General features: G+C 30.8%; 1 protein-coding gene across 1 annotated transcript; it reads left to right on the top strand.

Moving 5' to 3' along the window:
• The first annotated feature begins 13,164 nt into the window (after positions 1–13,164).
• On the top strand, positions 13,165–14,679 carry LOC107950995 (annexin D8). The gene is made up of 4 exons (XM_016885860.2): positions 13,165–13,766; positions 13,847–14,065; positions 14,156–14,245; positions 14,316–14,679. The coding sequence occupies exons 1-4, from the start codon at positions 13,311–13,313 to the stop codon at positions 14,520–14,522; spliced, it is 972 nt and encodes a 323-aa protein (XP_016741349.1). The 5' UTR covers positions 13,165–13,310; the 3' UTR covers positions 14,523–14,679.
• Positions 14,680–17,535: the final 2,856 nt, after the last annotated feature.

Raw genomic sequence — 17,535 nt, 5'->3', positions numbered from 1 at the left:
GTTTTGTTTTTTTTTAAATCAAATGAAAAAGAACGTGTTTGGTGGGATGTGGACCTGTGCATCCTCAATTATTGGGATATCTGCACATGAAGTCCCTCCATCTTTTAGCGTCCTTCGATCAATCCCTATTTTAGCTTCTCTTTTTCTCTTAATTTGGCCATCAGATATTGCTTTTTAAAAAAAAATCAGTCCTCTGTTCTGTGGGGCTTAAAGTGCACGTTTGGGCTTGGGATATTGTCCCATTTTGCCCTCACAAATTTAGGCGTGTTTTATTGAGGTCCCTGGCAGCTTTATGTTATGTATGATCTATACCTCAAATTTTGATTTGTTTTCAATCACATCCTAAATTTATTTAAATCATCTACTAATCACTTCTTTTTTTTTTTAAATATGTTTTATTATATGGTTTTTAAATATCTTATAGGTTACTTATTTTACATCTACTTTAACTTATTTTAATGTGCTGTTTATTCAAATGTTTATTATCTATTTTATTTTGCTTTATGTGTATATTTTATCCTAATCTATTTTACATGTATTGTTTATTTTATACACCTTGCCCATTATATGTATATATACCATTTATTTCAAGTTTTTTATATATTTGCTATTCTTTAGAAAAACTGTTGTTGCCTTTTATTTATTTCAAATTATATTGTTTATTTCTTAGTTATTACATATTACATATTTCAAATAATTCTTTATACATTATATTTAAATCATCATCACAAAAATATATTTACATGGTCAATTTTTAATGCTGTACATATTATACATTTTGAACTTATTAAATATTATTCTAAATTGATTTATACATTACTCATTTTAAAATCATTTTATGTACTGATCTCAAACCTTGTTCATTTATCGCAAAAAAAATTTCCTTTCGTTATTACTCATATTAAGTCTGTTATTTATCTTACTATTTTGTAAATTATTTAATTAAATTTTATAGATATATTATTTCCATTTTTAAATTACTTTATATTTGTTGATTTCGAATTTTTTTTTTTTGCATCATTCATTTTCAACTAAGTTGCCATCATTTTTTATAGTCATATTCACTTCAATTGGTTTCATAATATTTTTTAGCTTGCTATATATGATGTTCGTTTCATTGCTTTTAATTATTAATGTTAATATTTAATTGTTAGCGTTAATATTTATACATTGTGTGACTATTGCCATTGTATGTATTTTAATTCATTTATCTCGCATTTTTGCATTATTATTTATTCGTGCAATGTCGTATTCATGTATATTCGTCTCATGCTCATTGTATTTTATTTCATATTATTGCCTCAAATTAGACCCCAATACAATTATCCAACAAATCGTTTGATTTTAACCTAAATAAATAACACTTGTTGTTTTAAATATTACATTCGCTACTATTCAAAAATAAAATTTTCCAAATAAGGCAATGTTATGCATTTTGAGACATCGAGGAATTGTGTCCTAACTTACGGGGTTTAGATTTTCTCGTTATTTCTAAATAGCTAAATATCCTTTTCGAGTTTTAAAACACACGAAACTCTCATTTAAATTAAAAGACGACCTTGTGCTCGGGAATTCATGGTATTGTGTCCTAACTTACTGGATGTGATACTCCGATATCTCGAGATAAGGAAATCTTTAAACAAATTGTTTTAAGCTAATTCAAGAATTTTAAAATCAATATTAATAGAAAAGATCATATTTCAAATCCATTCCTGATTTTTTTCATTTTCGACATTAAGACACTAACTAATCAATTCGGTATCAATTTTTGGGCGTGTCGAGGGCGCTAATCCTTCCTTGCACGTAACCGACTCCCGAACTCATTCTCTCAAGTTTCGTAGACCAAAAATGTCGTTTTAGTGAACTAAAATGTTTTATTAAAACAAAGGTGATCCGATCACACCTAATAAAGATCGGTGGCGACTCCCGTTTTAATTTCTACTTTCAAACAAAGTCGATTCCCTTTTTTTTTTAAAAAAATGGTTTCGACAATATTTTAAGTCAAGCCAAGTTTGGACAAACAAAAAATATATTAATATTATCCTTAAGTCCAGCCTAACACGACTCATGAACACCTCTAGGCTCATCTTTTAAAATTTATTTGTGATTAGAAGAATAATTATTAATGGAAAGTGTGTATCTATATATTTAAAACATTTAAAATTTTGATGGAAAATGTAACAAGTAATTAGAATCATATAATATATAATTGAGAATTTAAGTTTAAACATGAATAAACATTTATATTTATATATATATATATAAATGAGTTGAAAAAAAAAGGAAGTATCAAAATCAATATAAAAGAATGATTACCTTATAGTTTTTACGATATATGTTATAAGTGAATTTTAAAAAAAAATTAAACATATAATATATTTTTAGTTTAGAAATAAAACTTTGTAATTGCTTCATTTATTCTTTTTCCCTTTTTACAAAAAAACTTTTCATCTATCACTTCTCTCTCAATTCAAGGAATTCGGTGGTCGGAATCTTCAGATTCTCACCCATAGCTTCATCATTTTCCAAATTCTGGTGAAAAATTCCAGATTTCTCTAAGTCTTTTAAAAAAAAAATTAAACTGGATTTTCATTCCTTCCGCTTTTATTAAAAAACTGAAGAGTTATTTAAAAAAAACAATCTTTTTTTTCGGATTGTAAATTTTTCTAAAACTCCACTTTTATTTTTCAATAAAATAAAAAAAATCACATTTCTTTTTAAAAAGTAAGTTTGATAGAAAATCAATTTAAAGGTTTGATTTTTTAGTCAAGATGCATGCAGATAGATAATTTTAAAATAGATAAACTTATTGAATATAGTAAAGCTTGTAATTCTTATTGGAATGTTTGAGTTTTATCATTGATAAAAATGTGTAGTTGTTGATAAAATATCAATGTATTATTGATTCTCAGCTCAAAATTTAGCCTTTCATTTTTGAAATATATAAATTTAAATAATTTTTTATTTTATTACTATAGTTAGTTTTTTCTTTTGGGTGATAGAAAAGAAGAAAATACAACTTGTTAAATTATACTAAAGAGATTGTCTATAAACACATACAACCCTTCTTCTTTAATAAAGGCTTTTTTAGCTATTCGATCTACTTCAGCCTTTTCCTCTCTAGGGATGTATACAAGTTCCCTTATTTTTTATATATATTCTTCAAATGATGGTCTATGCATCTGATTATTATTGACCTTGAAGGAATTAATTTTGCAATTTTGATTACTTTAATAGCCTCCAAGCAGTCTATTTGTATCAACAATTCAATTCATTATTCTTCTTGCATCAATGATAAGTCATCCAATATATCTCATAATTCAGTATCAAGTATTGAGCATTTCCTCAACTGTCAGAAAAATCCGATGATCCAATCTTCGTGGTTGTCTCTCAAGATCCTCATAATTAATGTTTTTTTTAAATATTAACTTACACATGTGTCATTCATTTGATCTGCCAAATGTAAGTAAAGAACACATCCAACAAAATAAACTTTCCTTGTTTGTTTAAAACCTTATTAGATATATTAAATTTAGTAATGAATGTATTTTATAATTCATGACTATTATTGGTATAGATAAAAAAGCTGCTATAAAGGTTAAAGTTACCATTATAAACTATTGTTGTTATTCAATCTGTTTTTACCCCGATTGTTATGAATTTTTATTCCAAACGCTGAACTTTGCTATCTTCACATGTACATGGAATTACAAGCATTGTAACATGTACATTTTAAGTTGATATTTGCCAACGGTTATGCGATCAACATATATTTCTTTGTGTAAATTTAGATTGACATTGCTAGCAGTTGTACCTTTTGCATCGTATCATATAAATTTGGGTTGTCAGAACCAATGGTTGTGCGATCAGTCTAATACTCTCCACGTAATTTTGAATTGTAAGAACCAATGGTTGTGCGATCAATCTAATACTCTCCATGTAAATCCGAGTTGATATTGTAACAGTTGTGTAATCAACATATAACTTTTTACGTAAATTCAGGCTAACATTGCCAATAGTTGCACCTTTGACATTCTTTTTATTTATTTATTCAAAGTTGCACCTTTGACATTCTATTACGTAAATTTGGGCTGTAAGAATCAATGGTTGCACCTTCGGCATTCTATTGTGTAAATTCGAGTTGACATCACCCACGGTTGCACCTTTTATATACAACCAATGAGTAATCTACACCTTTTACATTTTACATTTTACATTGACAACAGATACCTTGCACCTTTTATATTTTACATTGCTATCGTATGTGTTGGTATTTTTTTTTGGCTAAGAAAGAAAAGATGGACAGATCAAAGTTTAGTTATTAAAACTGACTTGCTACTTTTCCATTGCTTGTCTTTCATCAACAACCTGAGCTTGAATATGGTTCTGCTGCTGTTGTTGTTGGCCCTTATCCTTGCATACTCTCTCTATTTGGCCAAATTGCTTACAACTTCTGCATCAAATGGCTAATCTGAGCGAGTAATACCTCTCCAAATGAGTGCTCTTTTTGCAGTGAGAGCATGGTAGATTTTTCTCCTTGCTACCATCTCTCCAACTCTTCTCTGTCTTGTTTGACTAGGTTTTTTTTCTCTGTTATTTGAAGAGCTCGAGCCTTCTTTATTTTTTGCTTGAAAAGCTCCTTCAACATGCTCCTCCTACTTTGCAGCTTTCCTCTGTTCTTGAGCACACAGGGCATTTATCAACTCTAATAGAGAGATCGTAGATAGGTCTCTCGAGTAAGTGAGGATATTTTTTATTCATACCTCTCAGGAAGTGTAGTGATCACCTTCTTGATTACCTTGTTATCAAGAAAGTGATCTTCAAGCAATCTTAATTATGTTATTTACAACGGCCATGATTTTGTCAGAATATTGTTTAACAGTTTTTGACTCATTCATCTTTAGGTTCTCAAAATCACTCCTCAAGTTGATAATTTGTTGTTGCCTTGTCTTGTCTATACCTTGAAACTCTTCCTTCAACTTATCCCAAGCTTACTTTGGAGTCTCACAGGCTATAATTCTGGTGAAAATTACATCAGAAACACCATTTTGTAGATATGGCATTGCCTTGAATTTCTTAGCACGATCATCACTATACTGCCTGATCTATGCTATTGTTGGATTGGCTCTCAACGGTGGTGGCTCTACATCCACATTCACAAACTCCTATAAGTCATAAGCTTGTAGGTAGGTTTTTATTTTGACTATCAAATACGGTAGTTTTCACCATTAAAGGTTGGTGGTGAAGGAGGTGTAAAACTAACTGAAGACATTTTTACAAAACAACAAGGAAATAAATGTTGTTATTTCTTTCTTAATAAATCAAAGGCCCTCAAAGATGGACAGATCAAAATTTAGCAATCAACACTGACTTGCTACTTTTCCATTGCAATACATTTTTTTACATATAAAGTATACACTTAAATAGGAAATTTTTACCAACTACAACTTGACAAGTTGGCATGTCTAAGCACATTGGATCACTCATTGACTGATTTCTATCTTTTCAGCATCGTTTACATTAACCTATTAGATTAAAGATAAATAAAATAATCTAACAACTTTTCAAAACAAGTTGACAACTTGTTAGCTAGTAACAAAAGCTACGGGTAGTTGGTAGTTAGACTGTCCATCATTCTGTCTTACACTCGGGCTTTCCGCCACATTGGCTTATACTTTTGGCTTGCATGCCACTTTGGCTTACTCTTTGGCTTGTCTGCCACTTTGACTCACTCTTTACACTGTCTGTCACTTTGGATTGCACTTTTGGCTTGCACGCCACTACTGGATGGTTGGCCAACTTTCAACAATATGGTCTATTAAATAAGATAACCTTACTTCAAATGTTGTACGCCATTACTCATACCATAGATGGTTTGCTGCGGTTATTAACTTATCTTGATTAAGCAACACGTTAATATACTCTACAACCCGCCGTAGCACTTGAACAATTTGCAATGACTATAAAAAGAACGAAAGTTTGATTGATAGTATTTAAAATTTTTACAAAGCTACTAAGCATTTCGGGCCTCTACATCTAAAAGGGAAGGCTCAATAGTAGGAGGATTGGTAACATTGACGAGGCTAGAAACGAGAGGTTCAACAGCCTCATTCTCCAAAAAGTCTTCCATTTGATTTTCTTAGCTCAGTAGAGCGCTAACCTAGTATGATATCTCAACCTTAAAGCACTTCCATTCATTACCCTCCGGATTATAGATGTCAAAACCCAATTCTTCCTTCGTCTTGCTAGCTAATGGCTCCATGGATCCAAGATTAACGTCATAGAAAGTGAAGGGCACATAGCGCACCTACAAGCCAAGGACAATCTATCTCTCATTGTATTAACAATGTAGTAGTCATATTCATGTAAGAAAACCCAAATCAAGTTTATGCCTAAACATCTTTAATTTGATTGAAATTTACCAAATGAGTCAAATATTTCATAAAAATATATAAATGTCATTATTGAGTTTAGAAAAAGCCTTTAGAAAAAGTTAAGATTAAGAAAAATGAAAAGTTTGGTACAACTTAAAGTTATACTGAAAATAGTTGCATTCATCCAAATAGCTTCCATTTGTATCCTATTATTCCCATGATATATGCTATTTGTATTCAGTTAATGAAAAGTAAGAATTATAGAATTGAAGTTGAAAATTTAAATAGCGGTCACAATAAGTTAGTATTTATAGTTACATTAAATTACACAAAAGAAATCACAACTATAATGGTTGTGGTGAATATGATAATATCTATTATATCTACTATTACAATAAAAATAAATCTTATAAGAAATACATCTACAATTACAATTTAAATGATCATTGGAAAAAGTTGTTGAAAGTGATGATTTTCATAGTCACAATCTACATGGAAATCCATCAATTCATTGCTACCAAACAAAACTTTCACATGGCAATCAATAAAGTACAACCTGTCAAACATCACTTCTTTTTCTTTTTCTTTTTCTTTTTTTATAAAAATAATATTAAAAAATAATTAATTATAAAAATAGGATGGGTCACAAATTAATTATGAAAATAGAATGTTTGTTAGAGTAACTTTGCATGTTGCCTCACACATTAACGTCATCAATAATTTTTTTTAAAATCTAACAGAAAAAAAGTTGAAAAAGCAAAAATAAATAAATTTTTAATTGGTGTCATCAATGTGGCATCTCTTGATTAAATAAAAAAAACTATTGTTTTAGGAATTAAATGCAAGAAAAATATATTAAATATAAGAAAAAGACATTAAGACATTAAATGCATGAAAAAACTATTAAGACATTAAATGTAAGCAAAAAGTTGTTGCTTGGAATCACAAACCAACTTCCCCCACTTTTTTTAGCTTTTTTTCTATCAAATTTTTTTAAATCTATCAATGCCGCTAATATATCAAGCGGCATCATAATTTTTTTTCATTTTCCTATTAATTTAAACCCTAAAATAATTTACCGATATTGCAAATGTGTCAAGTGACACCCAAATATATTGCAGCAAACATCCCAATTTTATAATTAATTAATTATTTAATATAATTTTTATAAAAAGGGAGATTTTTTTCTCTCACAAAATAAGCATAGGATATATATATATATAAAAAGATGTTTTTTATCTTTTTCCTTTCTGCACTTCCTAGATAAACCACTATATTTTGATTATTTTTTTTATACTAAGCCAAATTACAAATTAGGGATGAGAACTACGTTAATAAGGCTTAAATGAAGGTGTCAACAAGAACGTTTAATTATATAGTGCTTCAAGTGAAAATATCATTATCATAATCAAAACCATAAAATAATTATCATATCGATTGAGTTTTAGTTTAATTAATATTGGTATTTTTACCCATATAAAAAGACTTGAATTCAAGCGTGCTAAAATTTATTTATTCTTTTATTTAACGTTTGAGGAAGTGTTATATTCATATTTTATTTGGTACATTGATAATATGTATTTTTTATTCCACAAACAGCTTTAAAAAATTTTCTTGTATATATATTTTTAATATTTTACTACAATCATATTTTATACTTGCTTCTGGAGTCTATGATACTGATGTCGAGTGTAGTAGCCTATTCATCCCATTTCAGCCATAAAACGGAACCACAAAGTCTAAGTTTTTTTTCCAAGTAAATTCCAGTGATTTTGGTTTGTATCATTGTATTTCGGCATGTTTCGTCTTACCAATCGGGATGTTTTGTTTCGACGAAATCTCCTTTTCCTTGGATTATCAGGCTTCACCCGTCACCATGATGGCCTTTACCAAAATGCTCCACCAACACTGATAATAAGCTACTACAAAACAAATATGTTAGCATTGACTGGAAAATAAATAATAATGAATTAAGAAATCAGAAATTTACTGCGCTGTGGTAAACCCACCGTCTTAAAAATGAAATCGCCTTGATCGGTGTAACCGTGTAGTGGACATCGTCCCCCAAGGTTAACACAGTGCTTTGATATTCATACACCTGAATAAAGAAGATGGAACTTGATTGGTGTTGCTTTTCTTAGGGAAATCACAGTAGGATCAATTCCTAAGAAAGTTTGGAGGAGTCACAGTCGGTCCCACTTAAAACTCAAACTCCTAGACAAAATATTTCTCTAAAGTGATTTAGGGGCAAACCAACAGAATTTATAAGGAAATCGGAAAGAAAAGAAGAGAAGAAAAGTGTTTTTCAAAGAGCGTTGTGTTTTTTTGTTCTGCGTGAAAAATAAGGAAAACAATCCTTTATTTATACTAGAAACTGAAGGGCAAAATGGTAAATAGGTAGGAGTAAAAGAGTAAAAAATGCAGGAACAGTTTTGAAACTGTCCCACTATTTTTGCGCTTAACAACAAAAAAATATATCAGTTCTAGATTTTTTGGAATAGTAAAACTAGAAAAAAAAAGTTGTTTAAAGATATTATTTTCTAGAAAAATAATAAAACTTTTATCCAAAAAGATATACATGTGTTAACACGGACAGGGACAAGAACGGGCGAGTGATGATGGCGTGTGTGTGTAATAGGCCTAGGGCCCAATTACTCAATGAGAGCAAGAAGTAAAGCTATATAAAAACTCTCTTGATAGCTTGTATTTAACCAATGTGGGATATACCCACTAACAACAACCCTTTGCATCACCAACAATCCCCCATTAACGCAAAGCAATTTGGAGATTTTGTGAACACGAGAAAAAGTAAAGTTTTTTAGTTAAAACGTGAAAAGAGAAACAGTGAAATTAGTTGCTTAAGCACTAGTATCTTGTGGATTTGAACTTGTACATAGTGAAATAAGTGATTCTTCCCTTTAACAAGTGAACGAATCTTGAACTTGTTAAGATAGGAGTTAACTCTTGACATACAATTAATCTCCGATCCAATTGATGTTCCGCGATAACTCAACAAGTTTTAGCCAATGTACCTCAGGATGCTGGTAAGTGCTCTAGAAAAACTGCCCAGAATGTTTTTCATAGAAGGTGGCTAGTCCTTCACACTTACGTAGGTGATTTCATCAAGTCTATCTCAATATAGACCACCTGAATCAAGACTATGAAACCATTAAGAGCTTTCATTAAGCTCATCCTCTTAAATTTAAGTTCGGTAAATTCATCAAGTCCATCTCAATAAGACCACCCAAACTCTAGGATATGAACTCATTAAGAGTAATAAACTCAACCTCTCACGTCGGTGAATTCATTAAGTCCGTTTCAGTAGGACCACCCAAATTTTAGGCTATGAATTCATTAAGAGTAAAAACTCATCCTTACACATGTACATCGCCATAGGGATAGGTAAAATGTACACTATGAGTCTTTCCATGGTTCCATTTTACCACATTGAACTTAAAAACTAAGTTGGGTATCCACCATGGATTCCTCAACCACTAGGTTTAAGACCCATCCCCTTGACGAATCAAGAACCATTTTCTTACTTAACCCTTTAGTTTGTGGATCAGTTAGGTTCCTTTCAAACCTTACGTACTTCAAAACGAGTACTCCATTCTTTATTAAATATCTCATAGATTAATGTCTTATTCGAATATCTTTTCTAAGCATTGTAAGCTTGACTCTTAACAACACAAATTGCGACTTGCGAGTCACATAATAAAGTTACAGGAGGTACTGTTTTTCCCATAAAGGAATCTCTGCAAGTAGATTCCTAAGCCATTTAGCCTTTTGCTCGACTAAGTCAAGAGCTATAAATTCTGATTCTATTGTAGAGCGAGCAATACAAGTCTGTTTAGCAGACTTCCACGAAATGGCTACTCCACCCAAAGTAAAGACATAACCACTTGTAGAGCTTACCTCATCATTATTAATTACCTAGTTTGCATTACAATAGCCTTCAAGGACTGTAGGGTCCTCGAAAAATTCTAACTCCGAAGTTATGGTACCTTTAAGTTATTTAAGAAAATGTTTTAGTGCATTCCAATGCTTATTGCTTGGATTATGGGTATATCTACGTAATCTACTAATCGCATAAGCAATGTCCGGTCGAGTGTAGTTCATCAAGAACATAAGACTTCCAATAATCTTAGCATACTCTAATTGAGAAACACTATTTCCTCTATTCTTTAACAGTTGTATGCTATAATCATAATGAGTTCTTACAGGGATTACATCAAAACTATTAAACCTTTTTAACAATTTCTCTATATAGTGAGATTGGTTTAGTGAAAATCTCTTTTTTGATTTTGTAATCTTAACTCCTAAGATTACATCTACCTCTCCCAAATCAGTCATTTCGAATATAGTAGATATGAAATTCTTGGTGTTATTAATGACTTTTATATTGGAACTGAAAATTAACATGTTATCTACATACAGACTTATGTGTCCAGGTCTCAATGTGGGAACAATTACCAAGTTTAGAATCTAACTTGGACAAAAAAAGTTTAAACTCCAACGTGAGAAAAATTACCAAATTTAAGCCCCAAACAGTAATTTCACCCTTTTTATTAAGCATAGGTAAAAGAGACGTTTAATTTTCTAGAAATAACCACAATTAATTCTATTAATGAATACAACTCTATTTGTTTTTAAAAAATTAACGTGAATGTTGAAAAGAAATTGAAAAAAAATTGGGATTGATTAGCAATATATATTTTGGCCAAATTAACTTAATTTACGATGATTTTTATAATATTAACTAATAAGTATTTAATTTAATTAAGATTTATTAATATATTTTATATATAATATTTCAAAAGTAGATAAAAATATCAATCGATTCGAAACAGTACACCAAAATATTCTAGTATCAATATGTACCAGTGTCAATAAAAAACTGTACACTCACCGATACGATATTGACTATCTTGCTAAAAACTCCATTAATAATTGTACCATATATTATTCCATTTTATTTTAGAAGGAATGCAAATATTTAACCTTGTATATTCATTATCCGAGTTCGTGCCTACTTTTAAACGTCCAAATTTTATTTGAGAAGGAATACAAGTATTTAACCTTGTATATTCATTATTCGAGTTCATGTTGTAACACTCCAAACTTGACCCATAAGGAGAATCCAGGGATGGCACGTCACTGCCTTAAACCATTATCTTTAAAATCGTATCTAGCATAAAGCAGTTTAAACTACTGTTTAAGTTAGTATGAAATATAAACTATTTTTCATTCAAAGATAAATAAGATAATACGCTTCGAAAACCATAAATACTTTACTGAAATTTCATTTGAAATCATAGTTCCATGAGCACAAATTTAAATACAAAATTCGTTCTTCGATTATGGACATTTTGACACCACCCTCATGTCATGCATAATACAAAATATTAGAAGTCTCATGGTGACGATTATCCTCTGGTGTAATCTTCAAAATTCCTTTAGTTCATTAGCAAGCTTGAGATGGAAAGGTAACTAAGTAAGTTCAAAGAATTTAGTAAGTTCTGGAGGAAAACATTGTAATAGACACAGTCATACAATTCGCGCTAGTTGGTAGATACCAAATACAAAAAGACTATACACCATACATTATTCCTTTAGTGTGTATACTACGCCCATGCAATCATACATACCACCTTCTTCGTGTTAGCCACAAACCCTAATACATATTCAGAGCCATATCATTCGTTCATTCATTTTCCTTTGTCATGGTTTGTCAATCTGGTTTGACTTGCCCTACAAGAGGCTACACGACCATTTTTATGTATGGATGCAAAGGAAGACGTAAAACTTGCTCAAGAAGCCAATACTAACTTTATACAACTATAAACGGAAGCTACGTTTAGTGGATAAGTCTGATCATCCCACTAAACCCCCCTTGATTCCTGTGACTAAGCACTTTCTCTCTCATAATAAATATGAGTCTTATTGAGTGTAGTAACTTAGTTCTATTCTAAATAATTCTCATTTTTCCTACTAAATCGTTTGATCAGAATGATAAAGTAATAATATAGTAAATGGTTATTTCAAACTATGGACTTAACATATTCGTCTAATAATTGGGGTGACATATACTCTATAAGGGAGTTCGCCAAACCAGCAAGCTTGCCAACCATAGACTTCGTCCAAAGGAACATTCATAGACTTACCTACTTAGTCACAACTGATATCTTACTCACTTAGAGCTTACTCTTAAACATCGTACTCTGACAAACAGTACTCGAACACTAGGACTAGACTGGGCGGGATGTTACACATGCCTACTTTTAAAAATCCAAATTTTTTTTAGAAGAATGCAAGTATTTAACTTCATATATTCATATATTCATTATTCGAATTCATTTTACTTTTTCAATGTATTATATTCTATTATTATTTCTACCTTTTAAAAGTGTTGATACACGGTATCAACGAAAGTGGAGAAAGAGGAGATGTGGTGGTGTCGAGGAAGGCTGATTCACCCATTCTAAGATTGAGAGTTGGAAATGTAAAGGGATTTAGGATGAATGTTTAGTGTATTTAAGACTTTGAGTTGAGAGGAGTTCCCGTACTAAATGATATATTGAAGTATTTATAGGAGTGATGGCCCAACCGAATCCATAATAGGCGAGGGACTATCTAAGTCCAAATTGTGGTAACAATATAACAAAAAGTTTTATTTAAAAAAAAGTTATCAAATTTATTTAAATTTGACTACCACCCTCGACCTTAATAGGATTATGATCCAATGATAAAACAAATAACAAAATCTATAATTATGAAAAAAAAGTGTAAAAAAATAATTATATAAATTCAAATATATCATCCTCCAGAAAAGTAAAGAATCAAAAGATCCCTTGCTTGTACCATAAGTCTTGTATCTTCTACCTTTTTATAAGTCTATGCAGCTGAGAAAACCTGCATTTGAGAAGCACCACTTTCATGGCTACCAAAATCCTAGCATCTTCAAGCCATAGTTTCGAGAACGAATGCAAGGAAATTCACGAATCACGGGGAAGATGGAACCACTTGATTCGAGCTTTGGTCACTCGGACTCAGCTCGAATGCAGGGGAATCAGAGAGACTTACAAGGACATGTATGGGGAAGATTTGATAACTCTGCTGCAAAAATCTAGCCTTCGAAATCAGCCTGGTGTTTCCCCCAAAACTTGCGCAGCTTTGTCCCTTTGGATGCTTCATCCTCATGAACGTGACGCCATTGTTGCTCGTGAAGCTCTTCTGCAAGATAATGATTCTAATTATCAGTCTCTGGTGGAAATCTTTGTGGGACGAAAATCAAGTCATATTGCGCTCATTAAACAAGCCTATCTATCGAAATATAAAACGCAGCTGGATCAGGATATCATCAATATCGAGCCTCCCCATCCTTACCAGAAGGTAAGTTTTCTCTTTTCGTGTTCAACACATATCAGAATATGCATACGATAATAGGACATCATCTTTGTTGTTTTTAATAGATTCTGGTTGCATTATCCACATCACACAAGGCACACCAGGCAGATATCAACCAACATACAGCGAAATGTGATGCGAGGAGGCTTTATGAGACAGGGGAAGGAAGTCCAGGCGCAATTGATGAAGGTACTGTGCTTGAGATTTTCACTAAAAGAAGCATTCCACATCTTAAGCTGACATTTTCTTGCTATAAACACATCTATGGACATGATTACACCAAGGTAAATTTATTCCTTTTTTTGCCTGCTTGCCAATTGCAATCTTCTTAAATCTGTTTTCTATAGTGAACAAAACTTATCGATTCCTTTCAGTCAATCACTGATGTCAATTCTGGGGAGTTGGAAGATGCATTAAGGATGGTTGTTAAATGTATTTGCAACCCATCAAACTATTATGTAAAGGTAATGTAAAAACATTTGAGAATGCGAATCAACCCGAGTAACATACTAATTCCTGCTCGACTGGTTGCAGATTTTGTTTGCAAGCATTAAAGGAATTACAGCAGATAGAGGAGCCATAACACGAGTGATGGTGAGCAGATCGGAGACGGAAATGGATGAAATCCAAAGGGTTTTCAAGGCAAAATATGGAGTTGAATTGAGAGAAACCATATGTGACAGCATTCCCTCTGGGGATTACAGAGACTTCCTTCTTGCTTTAGCTAATAAAACAGTTTAGTCCTACGGAAAAATGTACACATACTTGTATCGAATACGAACTCGTAGCTGACACTTTATGGAGTAAGAATAATTAGTAGATTCTACACAGGGTTGTAGCCTTTGGTGTCATGTAATTAATGAGTTTGAATTAGTGAAACTAAAAGCAGTTCCAGCCATTTGTTTAAAAAGCAATTCCTAACCATTAAAAGTGAGAAAAAAAGCTAAAGCATGTTTGTCAGACATCTACTTTAAAACCTTTTTCTATGCATCTTTATGCTGAACTTTACTGCACGTAAAGTTGAAAAAGTGAAAGCTAAAAGTAATGAAATGTGTGGAAAAACATGTAGTTCCATTTTCTACTTCTAATCCAAATGGCTTAAAGTAACTCCGATATTTTATAGTAATTATGGCTGTAGAGTGAAATTTGTACCATACTTTTCAGACCCAAAGCACCATTAGCATGAGAAGGTTCCTTCAAAAGTAAAACTTTTAGTGGCTAATTGCTTAGATTTTATCTTTTATCAATTGAATGGCCCAACATATTCATTTTCTTTCCATTTTGTCCTTAAACACACAACAATTATCATTTCACTCGGGATGGCCACTTGCAATTTTCAAATTTTTAAATTTTATATATAAATTATTATGTATTTTAAATTTAGTGTCTATATTGTATAGCATTCGCCTCCTTAGCCAAATTGTATTTTATATAATTTGTCCCTCTTAAGCCATAATGTTATATTTTATATTAACAAAGTATTTTTCAGTTTTTATTTATATAATTTTAATAATAATCAAATATTAATGTATGATGAGCTTTGAAAGACTAAATTTGAAAGCTTAATTTAGATTTTAAAACTAAATTTTAGAATTAATTAATTTAATCCATCCATATTTATGAAATTTTTAGTATAATAATAATTATTTTGAAAATAAAAAATAGAAACGGATTAGAAATATTATAAGGAAAAAGAATGGGACTGACATAGCATGTGAGTTTCTGTTAGGGTGGTTTTGGAGGTGACATGGAATATAAGAAGTAGATTTTTATCTTTTCTTTTTTATTGGTATGAAAAGGTTTTTTGGTAAACAATGAAAACATCATGATGCTGCACCTGCACCCCTTATTTTCGCAAGAGGGCAAAGCTCCAGTTGACCAAACGTCAGATTCATTTGACTTTATGTCTTTTTACCTTTCCATTATAATTTATAAATGGGTTTTATTTAGTGCGAGGTTTTTTTTTTCCAAATATAAGCTAAGGTTTTTTAATTTATTATTGTTAGCAAAGCTCCAGTTGACCAAACGTCAGATTCATTTGACTTTATGTCTTTTTACCTTTCCATTATAATTTATAAATGGGTTTTATTTAGTGCGAGGTTTTTTTTTCCAAATATAAGCTAAGGTTTTTTAATTTATTATTGTTATTATATAAATATATAATTTTGAGTTTTAAAGTAATTTAATAAATATATAAATTTTCGTATTACGAAGTTTATATGAATTAATCATAAATAAATATTTTCAAAAAAAATCATAAATAGATAGATATATGAATAATGAAAAATAAATTCAAATTTAATTAATAAAATTTAATATATTTTATTATTTTATATGAGATATGATTTTTAAGTATTTATTTTGCATACATAATTTAATGTGTTTAACTGTCATTTTTTTATTCTCATCTTACTCATAGAGCTACATTTGAATCAAAACACATATCTTACTATTGATTTTAATTTCACCGTTATTGTAACCAATCTCACTACCAATATTGTTGTAAATTTCACCAAAGTCAATCTTATTACCCATCCAAAAGATGGTCAAATTTTTTATTGTTACACCTCATCAGGATGGCTTCAGCGATTGGGTCCACAAACAGTACATGCAAACTCCCTAAAGGAACTCTTTGTTAGATCCCCTCGACATATCAAAGCCCAACTACCATGTCCCATCCGAGGTGGCCCGAGACATATCATAGCGTCGTTCTACCTAGGCCTATTGCACCATACCACTTGATCACTCGCTCCTAATGGACTAATAGTAATCCAACTTGAGTCAAAGGCTTAAGTCCTTGAGTCAAAGGCAAGGAACATATATATCCTCTTCGACTATCTCACTCCAAAAATTCCTTTTCCTTCTTGTCTTTTACTTCATTCATCCTATCTAACGACTCTCTAACTTGTCTTAAATAGGTGAATCCACTCATCTCGACCACCTACTTCTTCATGTATCAACAATTATTAAACTAAAATGCTCAAGAAGATAAAATATGTCAAAAACTAAACAACAAAATTGGAAGGAAAATGAATTAATTTAGGTATTGCTCCAATACTTTTACTGTATTTTCTATTTTTACTGATTATTTTTAACATATTGAAAAAATAATATAAATATAATACTATTATGAATATCTTATTAAGTGGATGTCCATCATGATCAAGATAAAATTTTAATATACTTTAAATTCTAATAGTTATTAGAATTATATCTCTACTTCTTTTATACTTCTTATGATCTCTAACTCTTATATACTTCTTATGCCTATAAATAGAGACTCTGATGAAGCATTGTAATCATCCCTTTTGATTAATAAAGTACATTCTCTATTCCTTTCATATTTTCTTTGTTCTTTATTCTCTCCATCTCTCTTTATTTTATAACACGTTATCAGCACGATGATTCTCTATTTTTTTTCAAAATCTTTCGAAGTTGTCCCACAAATCAAATTACTTTTCACCTTAAACTTTTACATTTACAATTTCATCTTCAGGATGTTGAAAGATTCAATCTCAGAATGGATTATGTCAAGGTGATGACGATGATGTTAAAGATTTTCAGGTATATTTTATTATATTTTATTTATTATATCATGTTTATTATAATTGGAGACTAATCATGACAGCATGGATAGATAGATTTTAATTTAAAATCCACACATGTTTGTGATGGTGATTATGTAATAAAGAATCTATTGGGACGTTTATAAGTTCATCCTAGTAAATCTATTGCATTCCCTGAAGTGAATGTA

Source organism: Gossypium hirsutum, chromosome A13 (assembly GCF_007990345.1).
Source record: "Gossypium hirsutum isolate 1008001.06 chromosome A13, Gossypium_hirsutum_v2.1, whole genome shotgun sequence".
Lineage (NCBI taxonomy): Eukaryota > Viridiplantae > Streptophyta > Magnoliopsida > Malvales > Malvaceae > Gossypium > Gossypium hirsutum.
Note: the sequence above shows the minus strand (reverse complement) of the source record. Positions and strands in the feature narration are given on the sequence as shown.

What these genes read in the sequence shown, in the direction of transcription:
- LOC107950995 (XM_016885860.2), top strand. Translation starts at nt 13,311, where the DNA reads ATGGCTACCAAAATCCTAGCATCTTCAAGCCATAGTTTCGAGAACGAA. An exon ending in CTCCCCATCCTTACCAGAAG is followed by an intron (nt 13,767 to 13,846) that starts GTAAGTTTTCTC and finishes TGTTTTTAATAG; the next exon opens with ATTCTGGTTGCATTATCCAC. An exon ending in ATGGACATGATTACACCAAG is followed by an intron (nt 14,066 to 14,155) that starts GTAAATTTATTC and finishes GATTCCTTTCAG; the next exon opens with TCAATCACTGATGTCAATTC.